This window comes from Nymphaea colorata, chromosome 3 (assembly GCF_008831285.2).
Source record: "Nymphaea colorata isolate Beijing-Zhang1983 chromosome 3, ASM883128v2, whole genome shotgun sequence".
Taxonomy (NCBI): domain Eukaryota; kingdom Viridiplantae; phylum Streptophyta; class Magnoliopsida; order Nymphaeales; family Nymphaeaceae; genus Nymphaea; species Nymphaea colorata.
The window spans coordinates 4,445,659-4,467,695 of record NC_045140.1 but is presented as its reverse complement, the minus strand read 5'-3'; the positions used below and the strand labels follow the sequence as shown (position 1 = coordinate 4,467,695).

Sequence of the window (22,037 nt, the reverse complement as noted above, 5' to 3'; positions counted from 1 at the left end):
CGCGTTGGTTCTCAATTCAAATTTGCAATTTATTAAAATCATGAACTTGAGGGAAGCTTCACCCCTAATCAGACCCTCAAATCACGGACACTAGTTATTCAAGTGCTCAGGGTTCCTTTCTAGAGCCCCCATCCACAAAGAAAGTGCAAAGTGCAAGAGTGTTAGCCCAAACCATACCAGCTGTGCATAATTTGTCTCGATTTTGGAGCCTAAAGATATGAAGTTTCAAATAAAGAGAATGCTGAGACTATGATGAAGCATTTCTTCTTGAGCCATTTGCAGATCATGATTTTGGAACCACACTGACCTTCATATACATGTAAAGCCAATAACATAAAATTAACTTGGTTATGCTACACCTCAAGTTATTATGTACATTTGTCGTTGATCTGCTAAAGTGCATGCAGCTTCTGCACATTCTTCAGACAAGCATCAAAATAGCTGAGCTGCTGGAAAAGCAACTTAATACACGACGATCTGTAGGCAAGAGAGTTCAACGAACACTTGCTGGAAGCGCACTGAATTTCCAAGACTATGACCAGATGAATGCAGTCTAAAGGTCTACTTTCCCAAGTGTGTCAAGATTCTGCTCACTAAAGCCTCCTTCTTCCCAGCAACTGGAAGATTGTGAGCTGTTAGGTAGTACTTCAGCTCTGAGACAGTCAAGTCCTTAAGCTGCAAACACAGCAAAAGTTATAAGCCATAGGATGTAAATGTACAGTCAGAAGAGGCTGATCATGGAAACATTTTTACCTTTCCACTGTCAGCAAGTACAGGCCAGTCATAATTTGAAGATTCCTTGGCAGCAGTTTCTGCTATCGCCTTCCGCTTTTTGGAAGCCTCACTGGTTGAGGATTTACCAGCTGTTGCTTCCTCCAGATCATGATTTTCTCCATAAACAGAAACTTTAAAGGCATCCAATGCACTTACAATTCCAGGCCTGGGGTTTGATTTATGTGACAAGTATCATGAGAAACACTCAAGCATGACCTAGAACATATCTAGAAACATGGAGAAAGATACTAACTTTGACATGCCTTCCTCATCAGGCATAGTTTCATCTTTTACATCTGGCAGCTCTTCATCTTCTCCAAGAGCCAGTGCCTGCAATATCGCATAATGCCTCTGCAAAGCTGAAGAAATTCCACATTAGAAATAAACCTTCAGAAGAAAATCAAACACTATTCTGACTTGTGAAGATGACGCTAATCTCTTCTAGATACAACTTTTTAGCCAAAAATCATGAGCAGCCACAACTAGAGCATGAAAAAAAAAATTAAAGGGCTAGTAAGTTAAAAAGCAAATAAATAAATTTTTTAAAATATCTAGACTTATGAAGAGAATGTTGATCTCTTCTAGACACACTTTATGGCAAAAAACCATGAGCGGCTCAGAACTAAATCATGACAAACTACTTGTGGCAAAGGACTAGTTTTAAAAGATAGAGAGCGAAAAAATACATGCCTACAACTCCACTCCATCTATGCCTCTCACATTGGATACTGAACATGCCATGACATTTTACTAAAATATGTACAACTTTCTATATATATTTGATAATATCTTTCATGCAATCCATGTTCTTAATAATCCCCACATTTTACATGTTCATCTTTCATAATTGTTATTCATTATCTAAGAACTGAATTTAAATTTGGACATATCATTTACTGCTTATTAACCATAATCTCTTAATTTGTACTCAATGTGCACCAATACACATGCAAAACCCCATTATTGTAACAAACAAATGCCCCATATCATGTTTTTGCATGTGAAATAGATCATGGCCTTCGATCACTCAGTTTTGCAGTCCAATAAGTTCAGTACTTAATCAGTAACATTTTTCGGTCTGAGATTGGACGTAGTATACAAGCAACTTGCAATTGCATGGTTGACCATTCAAGATGCAAGGGAATGATATGCAAAGAGAAGAAGGTGGTGATGGAAAAGAAAATTGCATCCTAGATATGACTAACAAGAACATGGTTCTCAATAAAAGATTGAGAGAATGACCAGACATGCAACCCTAGTCTACAAGCATAACTACACTGCTAAAATATGTATAATGATTTTCTGGACACATATTAAAACACCTATCTTGGAGATATTCCCTTGAGCATAATTTTATTTCCAAGAGCAGCCACAACCGGAACACCCAACTGATGCCTTCAGCGAAAGTTGACAACCTAAATCTTATGACAAGATTAGTGTGAGACATGGAGGAATGTGGTGATACAGAAGCCACTATGCTCCTGTCTTGCAATTTCAGGGACAAACAAGCACTCTCATGTTCCAATATCTGTATGAGGAATCATGATAGCATTTTTTAGGAATACTTTTAGTATGATGGCCTGACCATCTTAAACAGGATCTCTAATGATGATTGGTAAGAACTTTTCTGTATAAAGGTGCAAAAATAATTCTTTCCTAAGCAAAGCATACAGTTTGTCAGCAACCACTGGGATCTTTAAATGAGCCAGAAGCACTTTCTTTGAAAAGCAAAAACAGCAAATGCAAGAGCTATTAAGTGTGAGAAGAATACCAGGATTTGCAAACTGGCAGACAGAAAAATCTCTCAAGTCAACCCTTTTCAATAGAGAAGTGGCACTCTTCACCTGATCATCTGTTGCATGAGGAATGTTATCTTCATCATCCATCTGCAACTGCATGTTCACGTAACATCCATATTAAGTCAACAGAAACCAGATACTACAGAAACTTTTATAGACAAACGTCGAGAGCTTGGGGACAGTTCATCTCATTTCTTGTTCTCACCTCTTCTACGTGCCTGATATCATCAGAAAATGGAAGGTAAATCATATGCATCCCAGGAGGTTCAACTTGACCACCTGGACTTGTAACCTCATTCTGCATGAAAATAGCAAAGCAACCCAAAAAGAATAAGGCACACATGAACCAACATATACAGAGAAATCTGTAACAAATTATATCAGAATCAACATATACAGAGCAACCTGTAACAAACTATATCATTTATCATAACCATGAGGCGTGAGCTGTATGACCATATGCATGTCCACTAATCTGCTACCAATTGCAGCAACTAAACTATTCAACTAGTGGCCCAAAACAGCGACCAGATACAGCAGCAAAAACTGCAAACGGGCTAAGATTAAGCACCAGTAGAGAATCTCTGAGTATATTCTTCTGTGAACATTCTATAGTTATAAATATATCAATTACATGGCATATCTTACATTGAGACAAATTTGTAAAAGAACCCCATCAGCAAATCCTAGCTTATATAACGCAAATAGAAGAAAGAGATGGACACAGAAAGCTGGGACAGCCAGGTGCAGGTGGTGCCCACTCTGGTGTGGAAGATTATATGTACAATGATAACACCTAATTGTGCACAATTAGTAATCCAGGCCATCATATACCTACTAACTTCCATGTTATCTGAACCTATATAGCATAAAAAATGTTTCATATTTTTCATTAGAAATTGAAACAGCATTTTTTTTAACTGTTGTCACATATATCGTGTATGGGTATTATATGGCAAGAAATTTGTTGGGTATAATACGGCAAAGTTGTATATCTCGGAAAAATTTCGGCAAATTTTAAAATTTAAAAAAAAATCCTGAAAATTATATAAATAAAATAAATGAGAAATTAAAAAAAAAACATTAAAAATGACTAGATAAGCAACAAACTAAAATTAGAAAATGAAAAATAACAGTTTGGAAAATACATAACTAACAAAAGTTTATAGCCCTCACGCCTTTGCAACACAAATAAGTAACCATCAAACGGATTATAAATTTATAAAAAGCTAGCTTCAGTCCCATATTGCATAAAAGAGGGCATGATCAAGTATACAGCAGCAAATGAGATTTAAAACCAGCAAAAAGATTATAAGATCAAAATAAAGAGCACTATGAAATATAGAAAAGCATATTAGTTATTAGATAAATAAAACAGTAGCCATCAATCAACACAACAAAACGTGAATAAAATGAAGAGACGAACCATTGAAGTGATGAACATAAAGTTATGAAACATGAACGTAACAAAAATATTTGTACAATATACAACAGCATATTAGTTACTACTTATTAGAGGAAGAACCTACCTTCCGTCCGACGACTCCTGTGGCTGTGGTTGCTCGCAGTCGCAGGCTTCAATCCTTCAACGGTTCAACCTAGCTAACGTCCGACAACAACTTACCTTCAGTCTGGCAACTCCTGTCGATGCTTGCAGCTTGCAAGCTTCAATTTCTCATGGCCAGCCTCCGTTCGCCGGCCCCTCTCAGCTTCCGTCCGTCCAGCGACTTCCCTCTCAACTTCAAAATTCAAAACCCCATTTAACCAGAACGATTTTTGATTTTAACCTAATCCATCTTTTTTTACCTAAAAGTATCTTTTTTCCATTAAAAGGGAAGGTCAAGTTTAAAAAGAACCAACTTTTCTTTAATATCACATGTGGTGCCATCGTTTAAAAAACAGACCTCGGCTTAAAAAATAAAAGTTTGTGGTAGTTTCAAAAACACATATACTACGCATTTTTTTGCATTTTTTTTTATTTTCTGCCATTTTTTTAAAAAATAAGTGTCTAATTGTGGTTTAATTCAGCTGACCTATTTTTTTGTACATTTATTGTGTTTTTTATGATTAATACGTGTTTTCTGTGACAATGCTTTTAACATATTATCTAGCATAAATTATATGTTGTATTGCTATATGTGTCAATATAATAATAGTTGACATAATAAACACTTAGTTACATTATGATGTAACCACTTTTTATTCTTAAAATTCTCTGGGGTGCATGTCTCAATATTTCATAATAAGACAGGTTCAGACTACCAGAATGTTACACGCTTCTGTTATGTCTTTCAGTGTGCATTTGGATATTGCACAAACCAAACTGCACAACCAGTATTCCTGTACAACTAAGGCCGTGAATCTTTCTCCCTTGAGTCGTGCTGGACTATGATTCCTAAGTATTACACAGTCCGATGGTGCAGAAAAAAAAAAGAGAAAATAATGATACTTTACTGAATGTATCTATGTGGATGCGAATGAAAGAGAGAGAAAGTGAGAGAGCAGGCAAAGCAAAAAGTCCTCAACGTTCATCTCACATGCACGCTTTCAAAGCATATTCTTTTTGACTGACCTGGAACTGGAAGCATAGGCATACCAGAGAGAACCTTTACCCAGAAGGCTAGAACTTCACAAGGTATTTGGTCATTCACATGGCAGTACAATATTACCCGTTAATCATGTGCATATTTCTTTTTCTTTTTTTTTCCTGACAAGGAATCACAGCCATCCCACATACAACAACAAAGCAAAAACTGTATAGAATCTTACCTCAAGGTTAACATTCTCCAGACATTTAACATGGCATAAGTACAATATTACCCATTAAATCATATGCATTATGCTGTCCAATCACATGAAAGGGAAAAAAAAAGACAGAAAAACTTGATCCACTTACTTGGGCAAGAAGAGCAACTAACTGAGGATGAGACAAATTTCCATAGAATGCAACAGCATATCTGCAGCAACCCACAGTCAGCATGCACTTTAATACGTTGATGGAAAAAAAATTAAATAGATCAAGATAATAGCAAGTATTTACAGGGGATAATGTAGACATAATAAACAACGGAACATTAGATGAATCGTAACTCATAAGGTACTATGAAGGTAACTTCAAAACTAACACTTATTAAGTCTCTGGAATGGCCAGGCAAATATTTACCCCACCCAGCCCATAAACAGTCAAAACTGATGCAGTTTAGCCAGGCCGTAAATTAACATGAGGTTGCCCATGTCAGTCTCAAGAATAAAGAGACATGTATATGAGCAAATAAAACAAATGTCAACATGGCTTGTGCATGAATCAAGATACAATTTACTGGGTTACTATACCACCTTATCAAGTTATCTCTGTCTTTGAAATCCACTTCCCTCAAATGTCAACAATGTCTCCATTTATTTCTTTAAATCGGGTTTGTCATACTACGATATTTCTGTATTAGAAATCCACTTCCTTTCTCTTCCTGTTGTTGGAATCCTCTAAAATCTTAAATACTGCTCAAACCTATATTATTATTCCTCATCCTTTTCTCTTTTATTTCTGACTCGGTATAGTTACTGTTTAAGTTACGCAGTTACCATGGCCCATGCTGATGGACCAACTGGCCATCAATCAATTTCCTCTGGACCTCTACAAGCACCCATTTCAACCCATTATATAATTGAAATAAGCAGTGCACCATGCTGATGGACCAATTGGCCATTGATTAATTTCCTCTACAAGCACCCATTTCGACCCAATATATAATTGAAATATGTACTGATGAGCTGACATGTTGAGTGCTACACTGCATGCAAGCATACACCCCTAACTGTATTAAAAGAGATGTATTTTGAAGAACAGGGAAGCAAGACCATAAGCAGAATATGCTCAGAAGTTGTCAAAATGTACCAATATGGAAGGTGGAAAATGTTTCTTTAGACCTCAGTACTGAATCACTAATGGCTGAAGGAGGGGGGGGGAAGAGAGAGAGAGATGTTCAAAATGAAAAAATCTTCCTTTGAGAGATCAGACTCGCAAATGTGTCATCTGAAAAAGTCATGGTAACCACAGGTCATTCAAATTGCTAACAAGCTTTTTACTTAAAACTTTCATCAGGTACAATCTGGATTCCAAATAATTCAATTTGGCTCTCTACATAAATAAGTACAAAAAACCAAAAATGTCTGTGAGTAGCCACTAGCCAGTAAGCATAGAACACTTATGCCTTAAAAAATATCAAAATATTTTTGCACCAGAGTTCCATCCCAATGAACAGCTCAATAAACTAAACAGCTAAAAAGAAAACATAAGGCAATAAGGCCTGTATAGCAAAAGCATCCTCAGAACTCTCTTTTGCAATTACTAACCTCCCAAGACGAATCATTGCTCTATGAAGAGCAACAAAAACACAAGTGCTTCCAATTATTTCCTACAAACAGGAAAATTAATGAGCTATGTAACTGGTAGGAATATGACACCAGACGAACTGATTAGCACAATTAAAATATTGGGATGAAACAGGATTAATCACTTGCCTCATCATTTGGATAAAGAAATGTTGATGGCCTCAAATTATGATAATCTTTTAGACAGTCTAAGGGTTTAAATCCTAAAAGGCGAAGAACTGGAGCTGAAAGCCTCTTCACTTCAGATAGCTCATCCACCGTAAACTTGATATTTTCACTAAAGAAACAGAAATATCATATTCAGATATACAGGATAGCATAAATTGATCATCAAACTTTACCATATTTAAAAATAAAAAATGGGTTCCATAAGGGGCACATTGCTAGAATACTCAAGCCCATACAATTGACATATTTTTGGAGTATAAGCATACAAACACACAAACCTAAATATGCACATGGATTCAAATGCACACACATGCAAAAATCACATGTATACACACATACACAGATGCACATGCACTCACATATGATTATGTGAATCCATTTACAGTATGTATTTGACGCCCCCAAACCATGACAGGAAATTCTTCTGACAAATTAATTAAAAATGAAAAAAGATATAAATTGCCATATTATAACAAAAATATACTTTGAACATTTTAGGCAGTTTCCTGTTTTATCGGTTTGATGTTTTAAGAACCTTCTCAATGATTCTTTAGTAGTTTCTGCAACAAGCACCAGTGTCCAAGATCTTCAAGATATTGTCTCTGTGTGTGCATTACCTGAAATGATTTTTCATGGTACTTCATTCACGAGTCAGAAGTCTTATTTGAAGGTTTTCTTGACTTATTTGAAGGCTCGCTTGGCTTCCGACAGAAATTTCTACGATGCTACAAAATGCAGAGTGTCACAACCCTACAGACTGCAAAGAGGTGTCTTCTTATGAGCATAATAACACTCCATCAGAGGAAAACTACTAGCAGCTTGACCTATTTTCCTTTCCTCCACTTTGCATCAATCAAAATCACCAGTTGATCAGTAAGAATTACTTTTCCAAGGCCACCAAATCCAAGCATTATCTAGGAATCTTGAGAAGAGATCAAGTTTCACAGGTAAATGAAACAAATGGATCTGACCTCCAAATAGCATAAAGAGTGGACAAGCAACCTCGAACAAAAAGTATAGAAAGCTCCCCGAACCAATACTATCCTTGCCAGTTGCACTTAAAATTGGAAGAGAAATCAAAAATAACTTTCTCATGTCATATGTGTTTGTGTCCTTGGTCAGAAAGAGAGAGTCCTAGCTTGTATACCCTAAAGAAATCAAGAAAATGTGTGAATAGAAGGTAGAATATAACAGATCTCTATAAACTCTAAGCCTCTCCCCTAGTGTCATCCTGGCGAGCATACATGAACGGAAAACAGGAATGACTTGCAAAACGTACCCATATGCAGGGAAATTATTATAAGAGATACATTCTTATCAAAGAGATGAACATCAGAATAATGCAGAATTTATCTGACTAGAAAATGGGAGTAAACATTCCACGAGGCAGTAATAATAAATCAGATCATGAATACCAACTTTTTATATGGAAAAAATCGCTGCATTGGCTCCACCAGCAATGCACCAGTATCAGCACATATAAAGGATCGTTCTGACTGCATAAAATACAGAAATAGTAAAACGAAGGTGACAAGATGAACTCTTAACTTAAGCACTGACTGCTGTGAGAGGGTTTGTACAATTGAAGGTATCATATTATGTTTTTTCTTCTGTAGGAGGATTACACATAGAATTAGTACATTATTTGTTAGAACAATAGAATCTCAAAGCATCTAAAATTTCTAAAGAAGTTAATTGTTTGGGCGCCCCACACATATTTTCAGCTTTTCCTATCGCTTTATTTTTCCTCTCCATCAGTTAGCCATATTTTAAACATGATAGGAAAGTAATATATATGCTACAGAAATAAGTTCATAATTCATATTAGCACTGGGCGACTGATATTCCATTCCACTTGCAAGTAAACCAATATAGTACAACTTCAGCCTCACAGCATAAACACCTCAGCACTGAGAAGACAAGAACGTAATCTAGCAGAGGCACTCAATCCTGGCTCTTCTCCAACTCAAATGGTCAGTGCAAGCGAAGGAGTGTCGCAGACTTGTGGCAGTGATGAATACCTTAAGAGGAAGACTGGTCACAGAGTCGAGCCATGTAATGGTTCCTGGAAAAATAAAAGGTGGCTGTGCAATGTAATTCCAGGCTATCTGAAAAATACTAGCTAACTAGGTCCCCAATATAAGATTTAATAACGCACCTGGAATAGCTGGGCGTATCAAAGCATATGTATTCAATTCTATAGACACGCCATTGGCTATTATAAATCTGATCCTTCTAACTTTTCGCTTCTTGTAAATTCTTCTTCTCAGTTGATCTGTCATGTCCTCAAGCCTGAAAAGAACTCTTCTTTAATAATCATCTACCTTTTGAAACTAATGGCAAGTTGGAGAATAAAACTCAGTACAAGCCACAAACCAAGTCTTGTCCAGTATCACTACACAAGAGCAAAACTACTAGGCACAAAGGCCCGCTTACAATGTACACAAACACACAAAAAGTTAATAAGGTAAAGCTTTATTAGACACTCAAAATGTTAGAGAAGCATGGTTCTTAAGGGGAATGTTCCCTATATACATTCAAGGAGGGAGAACTGAGGTAGCCTGACACCTAGCCCCATCAAGGTCATGGCCCAAACCTGACCAAACAGAAAAATAAAAAATAAAAAGCACACAGACTGTAAAATGTATATACACAATACATGCAATACATACATATATATATATATATATATGACAGAAATTATGTGTTACAGGTATATACAGAAGTATACACATATAATCCATAGTGTTGTGCTCACACACATATATACACAGTACACACCCTCACACCTTTCTTAAAAGGCAGCAAAATGCGATCAGTTGATTGCTCTATACTTAAATGACAAACTTGTCCATGAACAGGATGCAAGAAACAACAGGAAGTTATTGGACAACTTACTTCTCAACAGCAGATGGCATGAACTCAGCTATTTGGTCATCTTCAAGCCCAAGTAATTCCTAATAAAATAAACCATGTAACTCAACATCGATCATATACAGTGCACAGGAAAGCCAAACAAAGAAATAATGGATAAAGATTGAATAAGCATACAGCATAGAATTTAGAAACATTAAACTCCTCGCCTGGCCTATTCATAGGAAGGAGTTCAATTGAGATTCCAAGATCCTGTGCATCCTATTAAGGAAAACAGACAACTATGTTAGACATACAGAAAAAACTTTTGGCAGGCATTAAAGCACCCTTTATCCAATACTTTAGCCCGCTGCAATGTAGTTCTCTTCATATCCGACTTGATTGCTCCTTGTAAACAACCAAAGGGATCATCTTCATTTGTGAAAAGCAATATGCGCTTATCAACATTTTTCACAGATCTGTCAATGGCAAACCAGCTAAGTATACACTTCCAACTATTACAGACCAAAAAAATACAATAGAGAAAATCAAGGGTACTCACCCCTTACGCAATAATGCTTGTGCAACCCAAATAGCATTATAAAGAGGATTCTCCCTAGCTCCAGAAACAATTCCACTTCGACTTCCAATACTTTTCATGAAACTTTCTGAATATGCATCAAATCCCAATGAACAGTCTAAAAGAAAGAGTGTGTTGAAGGGAAAAAAAACAAGTTCCAGAAAGAAGGAGTGACCATAAAACACAAAAAAATAAATAAACAATATTGCAAGGAGAAGATACACGCACATCTCTAACAAGTTGAGAATTTTGTTTTCATATTTTTATGACCAAGTTAAATTAATCAACAAAAAGTTTAATATATTTTTCAACCTAACCCATCTATGATCAATGATACAGGTGCTTTCTCCTACTTGATTGTGCTTCCAGGGGGAGGGGAGAGAGAGAATTCAAAGCTTTATCATGTTTTTCCACCTATCCATTTATAATTAATCAAGTAGGCTTTTTCTCCAACCCAGATAAATTCAAAAAAAATGAGAGAGAGAAAAAAAAAGAGAGATTATAGGGATAAAATGCCATCAACAATTAGACTCTGCCCCCTAGTTGAATAAGCTTAAACTTTAAAAATGAAAAATGATATGTAGATTATGTTTAATAAGATAGTGAAAGAGAGACAAAGCATAACTGTTTGACCATTTCTGCAGCACCTCAAACTCATGAACAGTAACCTCCACTTTTTGCTGCACTAAATTTGGGATCTCATGATGGATTGAAGGTTGTAGACCTTATTAACATTGTAACAGAATAACACTAGATATATCCATGATGACCTACTATTGTTGCTGCACTAAATTTGGGATCTCATGATGCACTGAAGGCTGTATATCCTACATACATTGTAACAGAATAACACTAGATGCACCCATATAGTCATATTGAATGTTTCATGCCTATTATGGATGTATGAGTGAATGAGTGGTTTGTGTCCATTATGAATGTTGGAGAGGACATAATAATTTGTGTATGTATCAATGTCAACGTGTATGTGATCTATAGGAGAGTCAGTTATGGATGTAACATTATAATGAACACGCAATGAGCATGCAGATTATAGTGTATGTATTTATGTCTTCGTGTGTGTCCCCTGTCCATGTGTGTGTGCACAATTGCGGAGAGACTTTGGAGCACTTCGGCAGGATGCATCTCTAATGTGTTTCAGCTTTTATATTATCCTTAAAGAAAAATGAGATGTTCTTATTTAATTTGTATTGCATGGTCATGTTGACATTGTTCCACAGTGAATATGGAAAATTAGATCAGCGATGCTTAGTGGCATCAACATCTAAGATGGATCCAATTAATCCATGTGACAGATCTGTCATTGCATACCTCTTTTATGACCAAATGAATATTTCTGAATACATTATTAACATATTAAAAAGGAGATAACTGATGCTAATGCAAAGGCAAGCTTGGGGGAAAACATGCATGCAGTTTGTCGAGAACCATGACTTGGAAATAAATACCACAAGTACATAAAATCTCTGCTAGACAGAAACAAGCAATAGCCACCATTTCAGACATGACGCTATTTCGTGGGATCAATGGTTCACTCTCATGGACAGTTGGACTCACTCACAATCAGTGCAAGACAACAAGCAATTCAAATGGATTTGTTCCTAATTAGTACAAGATAACATAGTAATTGTGCTCGTTCTCAATTAGTACTAGAGAAAACGTGATGCAGAATTCTCTTTCTCTCTGACTTGTTTTGAATCGGTACAACTCAGCAAGCAATATAGTTGGACTTATTCTCAATCATTACAAGACAACATGCAGCAAAGAATGTTCGGAAAAAGGACTTCTTCTCAATCAGTATAGAACAACATGCAATGCAGAATATGCAGACTATGCAGAATAAGGCATATGACGTGGGAAGGCCTGCATCCAAAGAAGAAAAGGTCATTGTTGGACAAGGCATACCATTTATATGACTGAGTTCATTTATCAATCTTGCTGTCGGCCTATCAAGATCATCACGTTCAAGAACATTGAAGACAAAAACACCACCCAAATCCTGTAAGTTCTTCTTTTCCCTCTGAAAATAAAAATGAATCAAAGAGAACAATTAGCCAATGGCAACTGAAGCACTGAACATGATATGAAGCAACTAAGAACCATGAATGGAACTGAAGCAAACAAAGCAACTAAGAACTGTAAATGGAACGTGATCAAACTGACAGACCGCACTATCCATAGATGTGAACATTTTAAAATGCAAATCATATCCTATGCCACATGGACTCTTCAAAAAAGGGGCAGCACCCTTGTCGAGATGATGCGGGTGCTGGTGCAGCACGGGTGCAGCTCCGACATGCACCCTTACCACTTCCAATTATTATCTTTTTCAGTTTTTTTCCTTTTATATTTTTGTATTCTCTCTCCCTCTCTCTTTCCTTTTTTTCCTTTCTTTCTCTCTTTTTATTTCCCTTCAGTACTCGCCCTTTTTAAAGGACAACCTGGCGATCCTTTCAAAAGGAAGACCATCTTGTTGTCCTTGATGATAGCAGGGCCTAGTCTACCAATATTTTTAAAAAAAACTTTACTTTATGCAACATAAAATTATAAAAATAACTAAAATGACTTTCCTATAAAATTTGATTTTCATCAAAAACCATATCATTGTACAAAATTATAATTATATATATTATAAAATTTTCTAAAAAGGGGCAGCAGCCTTTATTTAAAATCTTGGACTAAAATAGTCTTCCCATAAACCTTTATTTACAGTAATAAAAGACAAAAATAATTGAAAAATAATTTATTTATTTATTGCCGCACCTCAAGTTTTTTGGGACACACTGGCACCGGCATTGCCACCAGCACCCACACCCTGCATCCATGTGACATAGATCATAACCCACCCATACAGGCCATTCAAGAAAAAAAAAATCATAGAGGGTCCCCTTTGAAAATTATGGAAGAAAGATGGTATTAGCCACCAAAAAAAAAAACTATAATAGACATATCAAATAATGCTAAACTGTACAAAATGGTGTCAAAAAATGAGCACTGAGGTGCAGAAAGAAGAACTGAAAAGGATCCAATTTAGCTGCAAAACAAAGTGCCTAGAATCAAACAGATGCAGAAAATGAGAAACTACTTAAGAGAAGATATGTGGCACAGTAGCAGCTCACAGTATTGAAGAAGCAGACAGCAACTTCATCATAATCACGGTTAACAATTAGGGTCTTCAATGACATGGAGATACAGTTCAGAGCAACTTGAAAATGGGTAATATTTGTTCCATTCTCCTGAAAGCATTAAGCAATGAGTTAGCAATGTACCTTTTTTTATCAATCCTGAAACTTTTTGAAGGAGAAACTAACAGTGAAACTTTTGATGCATTGCCAAAATATTAAAAGCTAAGAACAAAGTAGACAAAAATCATTCAGAGAAGTGAGAAGCATGCTGCTCCATCCTGATAAAAGAAAGAGATACACAAGGTTGTTAACAAAGATCAAAACATTGTCAGGAAAATGTGGCAGTTGTTGAGGGCGAAAAATATTTTACTTCCATCTACTAAATTCTATAATGAAGATTAAAAATATAAAATAGTTCAACCAAGAACAAGAACCTTATGAGTCATTTTAAAGGTGGCTTAGCTGGATTCACTATATGCCCCATGTTTTCTTATACATATACTTTGAAGAGGAAAGAGAAGAGGATAAGCTTCCAACAGCTCCAAGTTGAGTACTACTAGTTATTTCCTGAAAACACTCTTTTTGCATTACCTCATGGGAAAGGCGTTTAACTTTTGAAGTTTTCTATTATGAGGTTCTATCAGAGTGGAACCCATACATGTCAACGATATGTTCAAGTTTTTAATTTATGGACTATAGAAACTCGTCCATTCATGCAATCTGGGAGAATCAACCATTTCAGCATTCAGCTCATTTCAACAATTATAACGGCTAAAACATATATTGTGTTCTGTGTCATTTTCACCTAACTTGGTAACAGCCAACAACATTGGTATTGCATTTGAGGCATTTTAATTCTTTTTCATTACTTGGCATCAAGGAAATAAGAAAACACCAAATTCACACCAATTAACTGACACATAAACAAGGAAAATGACAAAAGAAGAGATTCTTGAAAAAGCATGAACCTTATGCTTGGAAATGAAAATTATGGCATTCTATCACTAATCAAAATTCATTGCAGCACTCCTATTTATGACAACTATAACTCTGTCTCTACTCTTCGGGCTTTGGTCATATTTTAACATTTTGTCATTTACTTTATATTTTTGTGAGCGAGAAGCTTGCTGAACACCAACTCAATTCTAAAACTGCTCAATATGAGAACCGAGAGAATACATGAATTCCACAAGAGATTTAAACCACACAAGGTTGAGCTTTGATACTTTAGCAAGTGAGATAGTACTTCGCTCAGATGACCAGTGTAAATTTTCATCAAAATTACTACATAATACGTCATCAGCATAAACTGCAGTAAGCCTGGACGCAGCTTTAGGTTGCAGTTTTGCTTGAAACCATCGCCAATTCCTGCCCTTAACTAAGTTATCGTGTGATAAATCCAAAATCTTGCCAACCTAAGCGTTATGCCCTGGAGAAATAGAAAAGGATACGTCCTCCTAAGATCAAGCCAACCGCGAAGAGCCCTAAAAGGTCTCGAAAACAACGCCGATACGAGATGATAGTTCCCTCAACCCATAAATCTCCTAAAATATCTCACGGATTGCCCAAACCATGCTGAATGAATTCTCCCACAAAAAGTGCAGATCCCAAAAAAAAAAAATCGAAGATGTCACCATGCCACGCAACCACAAAACCCTGAAGAAGCACGAGAAAAAATAAATGGGCGATCCAAGTCAAGAAAGAAACAACTCACATCTCTAAACGGCACAAACATGCTAGGCGCCGCATCGACAAGATAAACCACGAATTCCTTTGTCGCCTCTTTCTCCTGAAACCAACGTATTTCGGACAATCTCATAGTCAAATAGCAACAAGCAGTAATCCAATATATTTCAAAAGAACGGACACAAAAAGATGGACGGAAACCAGAAACAGAAAAAAACCAAAACCTCATATAACTAACAGCGTCGTATTCAGTAATTGTCGATGACAGAAGGGAACAAACCGATGAAAAAAGAACTAAAACAACCGCCAGTTCGACAGAGCAAAGAACTGGAATGACCTCATAGAACTCGTTCTCGGGATCTTCATCGTCGTCGCGGAAGAGATTCTCGGCGTCGATATCCATTCTCGCTCACACGAGGATTGTTCGTCTTCCTCGACGGGGATTAAGAAAAAAAAAAAGACAGAGAGAGAGAGCGCGGAATGGGGTTTTTGAAGAAGCGAAGGAGGATTCCTGAGGAAGGAAGCAACGGTGCCTTTTTCTCTCCATTTTTTCAATTTAGGGCGCGAATGGGCATCGGGGATTTGACCGCGGGAATTCAGTCAAACCTTTCGAGACAGAAACGACGTAATCCCTCGGCTAGTTCTGCTGCAGAGCTCCAATCTTTTGAAAATCCTCGTTTGGTGGTTTAGAATTTTTCATTTTCTCAGGACGAGCCTCACATGGACTCACAATTTACCAAATAACTCAAGAGAAGACGTGGTAGTTTTAAAAGGCTTTCCAATGTCAACGTTTTTAAGTTGAGAACGAATTTTCATTTTTGTATTGAAAGATGACATTTCAATTTTCAGGCCGAGTCAACAGGGGGCCCACCTTGGCTTCACCTTAAAATTTTTTTTAAATTTACATAAATTTTAAAAAAAATTAAATTTATATTTCAACCCATAAAAACTTTAATTCAAACATCCTCATCAAAAAAGCTTCGACTGCCCCTGATTAATAATCAGTTTGACTATATTTAGTTACTGGACAGCATTGGCCAAAAATAAGGCTGCTACTAAGAACATTTAAAATTGAGACTCATTTTTAAATTACATGCAGAAGATTATTTAAATCAAGATTTCCCGACGCCGGAAGAATTGGGAGGCTTACGTGCACCTTGTTACTCCCGTAGATAAGGCAATAAATAATCATAATCATATAATGTGACGCGCTTGTGTAGAGTGGATAATTGGATACCACGAGATTCATCTTTGATTGAACATAAAAATGCTTTTGATACTTATCTTTGCATTTGGAACCTTTGTTTTGGAAATTGTGTGTCGATGTCCTCATGAGGCTGAAATGGGAGGATGAAGAGCAGAATCTTATGGACAGTTGGGCTAAAAGAGATCAATCTTTTTAAAACGGGATAAGTTCACCCTTCAAGATTTAAGGGTGATATCCTACATGTAGGCCACGCCACGCCGGTGATATCTTACACCCGGTAGAATGTGTCGCTGATGATTTTACTAATATACTCTTCACCAACGATATCACAAAATGTCGGTGATATCCAGGGGGTGAAGCCATGATTTCGTTTAAGGACGGGCCAAATAATCCAACCTTAAATTTGGGTAGGGCTAAGCTGAAGCTATGTAAAAAAAACAAAAAAAAAAAACATTGAACAACTAAAATTTTTTAATTTTTTTAATGTTTTTTTTTTCCAGCTAGTTAGGTGCGGGCCACGGCCTAGGTGCCCCCCCCCCCCCCCCTCCGCCCCTAGTGATATCCTACACGGATGCGCCGATCGAATGTGTCGCTAATGATTTTACTAATACACTCTTCATCAACTATATCATAAAATGTCAGTGATATCCAGTGGGTGAAGACATGATTTTGTTTAAGGATGGACCAAATAATCCAACCTTAAATTTGGGTAGGACCAAAATGAACATAAGTAAAAAAAAAAACATTGAACAACTAAATTTTTTTAACTTTTTTAATGTATTTTTTTTTTTCAGCTAGTTCGTTGCGGGCCATGGCCTAGGTGCCCCCCCCCCCCCCACTCCGCCCCTGGTGATATCCTACACGATGCGCCATTCGAATGTGTCGCTGATGATTTTACTAATATACTCTCCAACGATATCACAAAACATCGAGAAAACCATTGTCGACACGAGTCTTTGTTTGGAGGACATTTTCTGGCCATTGGTGGGGCAAAAGTTTTTTGTAGTGCAGGATTTGAGAAAACAAAGATTCATTACGAGAGATCGGGCCATCTTTTTCCTCTTCTTGCTCTTTAACTTTTAGTAGTGTGGTTAATGTTGTGTTTGATTTGATAGCCTCAAATCTTAGATACCAACCTGCACAAAAATGTGTACTTGGAAGATCCTCATAAAATCATGAGTTTAAACAAACTAAGGATTTTGGATCTTAAATTCATGACGTATATAAAAAAAAAAAATCGAAGGTCGGATTGCGAGGGAGAAGAGGGAATGAAGGGTCTGACTTTAAATAAGTGGATTTGAAATCGGTGGATTTGAAATCCTAATGATTTCATATCTGCATTGAAACAAACACAAAGTTGTTTTTATTCATACGTCAAAAGGGGTACCCTGTCTTCAACCAATGACAATTGACTTTTTACTGTTGGCAATTTTGCAGCAAAGAAAGAAACTACTTTATGGAAAAATATAAAAACGCTATTTGACTTATGTCGAACAGATAGTTGTCCTGATCTAAATTTCGAATATTTCTCAGCTAACTTCTTGCTCTATAATTGCCTTGTTTATATATATATATATATACATGAACAGTGTGTGTGTGTCTGTGTTTTTTTTTATCTTGGCCACTAGTTTGCCACTTCTGAAAAAGTTGGCTACAGTTGAATATACATCAGTTCCAGTTATTGGCCAGAACTTATTTCAAGGCCAAATCCATCCGGATCTTGAGATATTGAGTGAATTCCAAGTAGCAAGGAGATTCCAACGGAGACGAGGTGAATTGCTGCCACGTGGAAGGCAGAGAAAGCAAGATCGTGTTTGCTTTTCAAGCACAAAAGTTAAAAAAGGACATACTGAAGGGACCCATTACTATTAATTGCTTTCATTTTATTTTATTTTTATATGCGTATTTCGTGTGAAGAAGAGGTTAACTATTGTTCGGAAAAAGGGCCTAAGACCGTCTCATTTCCATGCATCTGACATCTTGAACTGCAATGCATGTGTGAATTCAAGCAACCCTATTTTGAGACTTGTGTACATTTTTAACATGTTTTCTTTTTTTATTTCTTGCAATCCGCACTATGGGCGTAATCATGTCATATAAAACGTTATAAATATATCAAAAATGTTATTTTCTTAGTTTGAATATGAAGTTTTATACTGTTTTAAAATCAATGGTCCGAATTTCCCTTTTGTCTTTCAAATGCGTGGTTTTTATGTTGATTTGCGTCTGTTTAAACATGTATGTCATGTATGCAAAATTGCTGTTTTTAAAAAATAAAAGATAAATAAAGTCTAGTCAAGCAAGTTTTAAAATAAGAATAGTCTAATAGATTATATATATATATATTGGTAGGTCCCTGACCATTAGGTCAGAGAGAAAAATTAGACTGTTTAGATGCAGTAATTATGCTGTATTCTTTGTGATTTAACCTTACAGATATGATCTTAGGAATCGGTAGATGGAAAACATATATTAACTTTATTATATTTTTAGATTTAATTGTATTTTTATACTAACTAAAATTTAACAGCTCATATAACATCGAAATTTTGATGATGGAGAAATCACAATCTTTCAAAAAAAACAACTTAAACTAAAGCATGTTATGTATCAAATTAGTTTTTATAAACATATTAGGTTGTTTTTATTTTGTCTATAACAGATTTTTTAGCAAAAATTAGACCATAAATGGTTTAGGATCTACCAGTTTCTTTTCACACACACAAACAAAAGGTTTCAGGCTCTTACGTGTCTTAGATCCTTCAAATCTGGGTCCTTGATTTGGTTCACATTGAAGACGTAAGTGCAAGTAATTCGACTTGGGAATTGGGATCCCAAGTAATCTTGGTCGTTGATATTGTGTCATAAGGAGCCCGCCTGGCCCCGCTTTAATTTTTTTTTAATTTATACATAAATTTCAGAAAAAGTTTATTTGTCTTATATAAAATTTTTAAAAAATGATATTTCGGCTCGTGTCAAAATTTAGAAACTTTAATTCGGCCCTCTCATAAAAAAATTTTGGCTCTGCCCTCACCCTGATCCAAACCAACGAGTTTGAACGGCACAAGCTCTGTATCTTGTCTTTCATGGCTGGGTATGGGTCAAATTGTTTCTCGCCTTGCTAGGGAAGAAAAGACACCAATGCTGTCACTATCATTTATATATCGGCCCAGACCAATCATATTCATAACAAAACAATAAAAATGAATGCACAAAATAGACCCCCTTTCCCAGATATGGGCCATGCCCAACTGTATCGGCCGAGACGGACCCATATGTATACATCCCATGAGTCAAAGTACTACCAACTCAACTCCCCCTTCTTTTCTTTTAGGTGCATATCTGTTGCCGGCTTCAAAGCATGTCAGTCCATATTGGCTGAACCGGCACATTAATGTACCGGTTCAAAACCGATACGGCGTTGATACGGTTAAGCAGTAGGAGGGGAGCCAATGGCCACAGGGCCCATGAAAGATGCTGGGGAGTCGTGACTATAAATAAGAGAATATGCTTTCATCTAACAAGGACATTCTGCATGTTTGGTAGTTCTGATAAGGACAAACCAAGATGCATTGAAGTGAGTTCCTTTAACTATTTGCAATTGTGCGATTGGACCTGCAGACCAAATGAATCTGGCAAGGGTCCTAATCAAGACGGACATACATGCATATGAATCTTGGAAATGAACCTGGATATGGACCTGAACCGATCAAATCAAGAATGGAACCCAAAACTCGTGGAGTAGTATGGTGAAGTCCCAACACGAAGGGTACTGGGAGAAGGGGCGCAGGCAGGTGTGTGGGCTATTGCCCACATGTACCCCAACAAAAAAAATTATTTGTATATTGATATTTTTTTGAGTAATTTTGTTTGTAGCTTTGAAAAATTATAAATTTGTATACCTAGTGTGCAAGTTTGAGTCTGTTCATATAATGCGGTTAGGATCATATTCCGTGGATTATGGATAAATTAGTCCCCGGGTCAGTGGGGAGCCAAAAGGACACTTTCATTGGTGACACGAATCTGGTGTGGGCACTGCATATAACTTTTAGAATTATAGTATAGTAATGTGATGTCGAGACATTACAAAGCATTTTTTTGATGAACTGGCACAGGCAGTGGCCCACCCCAGCCAACAAGTAGCTCCGCTACTGTCCCGAATTATTTGTTTGAGACTGCGCCCCGAAATATCTTATAGCACATTTTATTTGGTTGAGACTGATCCCACTCGGGGGGAAGATATGATAAAATTATGAAAGCAATAAGACGTTGCCACCTGGTCAATTCACCTTTGGTGTCGCCTTCAGTTTGATGTAGCTAGGCTTGATATATTTTCTCTCAATTCTTAAACTAGTAAGCGCCTTAATATATGAATGATTGAATGGTGACTCTTGTTATCTAACATAGCGAAAAATGTGGAAACTAATACTAGATGACGAAGATGTTCATCACCCTTTTTCTAATTGCTAGTTCTTTTAATCATTCATCATATTATATGATATTAGATGAACAACCTGATTACATAGTCACAATTCAATTTTTAAAAATCTAAAGCCATTGTTGAAAAAATCATTAACCATTGCTGAAACCATTAAAAACTGTCCACCCCATGGGAAATTTTTTTTACCAACACTTTTTAAATTATTTGGCCATATGGGCAATGGCAGATTTTGATTGCCATATTTATATATTTAAGTTACTTGGCCACAGGATGTTGCCGATGGCTAAATAATTAATTTATTACGAAAAACATCATCACTGCCGTTGAAAGTACCACTAACTGTTGCTACACGATAATTTGTCATTAATGTTCGTATAGATAACAACTTTGGCAATGAATTTTAATTATTTAGCCCAGTAATAAGCTGATGTGCATATATATATATATATATTCAAATAAACTAGCTATCAAATGTTGCTAGATTATTACGTTCATGCACATTTTTTTTCATAAAATGCTGATCTTGCTATCTACACACACAAATCTATGTACCAGAAACTGGTTAAACACAAAGGTTCGTTATAAAACTTAATTAATTTGAACAAAATGAATTTAAATACAAACTAACGTTTTAAGTAAATTTAAGTTGCATTTGGTTGACACATCAAAAAATCGCAGTTAATGAAAATCAGGTTTTGTGACATTTGGGCATTTTAACAAGTTTTAAAACCTAGTTTATGTGTTTAGATGATAAATAAAAACAAGTTTTTCTGTAAATAACATGTGAGGAGGTCATTCACTCCCTTTTAAAAACGTTTGTTCAAGTTTTCTCATAAATTTCGATGAGTTTTTCACAAACCCAATTTCAACCCACATTCAGAAACGCTAAATAGTATTTTAGATGTAAAATCACCTTACAAAGGAAAATATCTATGCAAAAAAAAAAAAAAGTATTTCGTTGGCTTGTGACATTTTGTCGCATGGTTGTCGATATTTC

General features: G+C 36.2%; 1 protein-coding gene across 2 annotated transcripts; it reads right to left on the bottom strand.

Annotated features, from left to right (window-relative positions):
• Window positions 1–314: 314 nt before the first annotated feature.
• On the bottom strand, window positions 315–15,954 carry LOC116251489 (ATP-dependent DNA helicase 2 subunit KU70). Of its 2 annotated transcripts, none has more exons than XM_031625797.2 (19): window positions 15,673–15,954; window positions 15,421–15,495; window positions 13,701–13,817; window positions 12,487–12,601; window positions 10,546–10,651; window positions 10,345–10,462; window positions 10,182–10,265; window positions 10,029–10,087; window positions 9,289–9,422; window positions 9,152–9,195; window positions 8,550–8,626; window positions 7,092–7,239; window positions 6,924–6,985; window positions 5,470–5,530; window positions 2,779–2,871; window positions 2,546–2,666; window positions 1,028–1,133; window positions 754–940; window positions 315–675 (listed from the first exon to the last, which is right to left on the bottom strand). In XM_031625797.2, exons 1-19 carry the CDS (start codon window positions 15,793–15,795, stop codon window positions 562–564), a joined length of 1,944 nt encoding a protein of 647 aa, XP_031481657.1. In that variant the 5' UTR covers window positions 15,796–15,954; the 3' UTR covers window positions 315–561. The 2 variants fall into 2 exon arrangements, with proteins under 2 accessions (XP_031481657.1, XP_031481658.1); XM_031625798.2 differs by having other exon boundaries at window positions 15,730–15,953.
• Window positions 15,955–22,037: the final 6,083 nt, after the last annotated feature.

Coding starts and splice junctions, on each gene's coding strand:
- LOC116251489 (XM_031625797.2), bottom strand. CDS start 15,795: ATGGATATCGACGCCGAGAATCTCTTCCGCGACGACGATGAAGATCCC. Junction 12,602..13,700: donor CTGTCTGCTTCTTCAATACT/GTGAGCTGCTAC, acceptor TTTTATTTTCAG/AGGGAAAAGAAGAACTTACA. Junction 941..1,027: donor GATGAGGAAGGCATGTCAAA/GTTAGTATCTTT, acceptor ATCAAACCCCAG/GCCTGGAATTGTAAGTGCAT.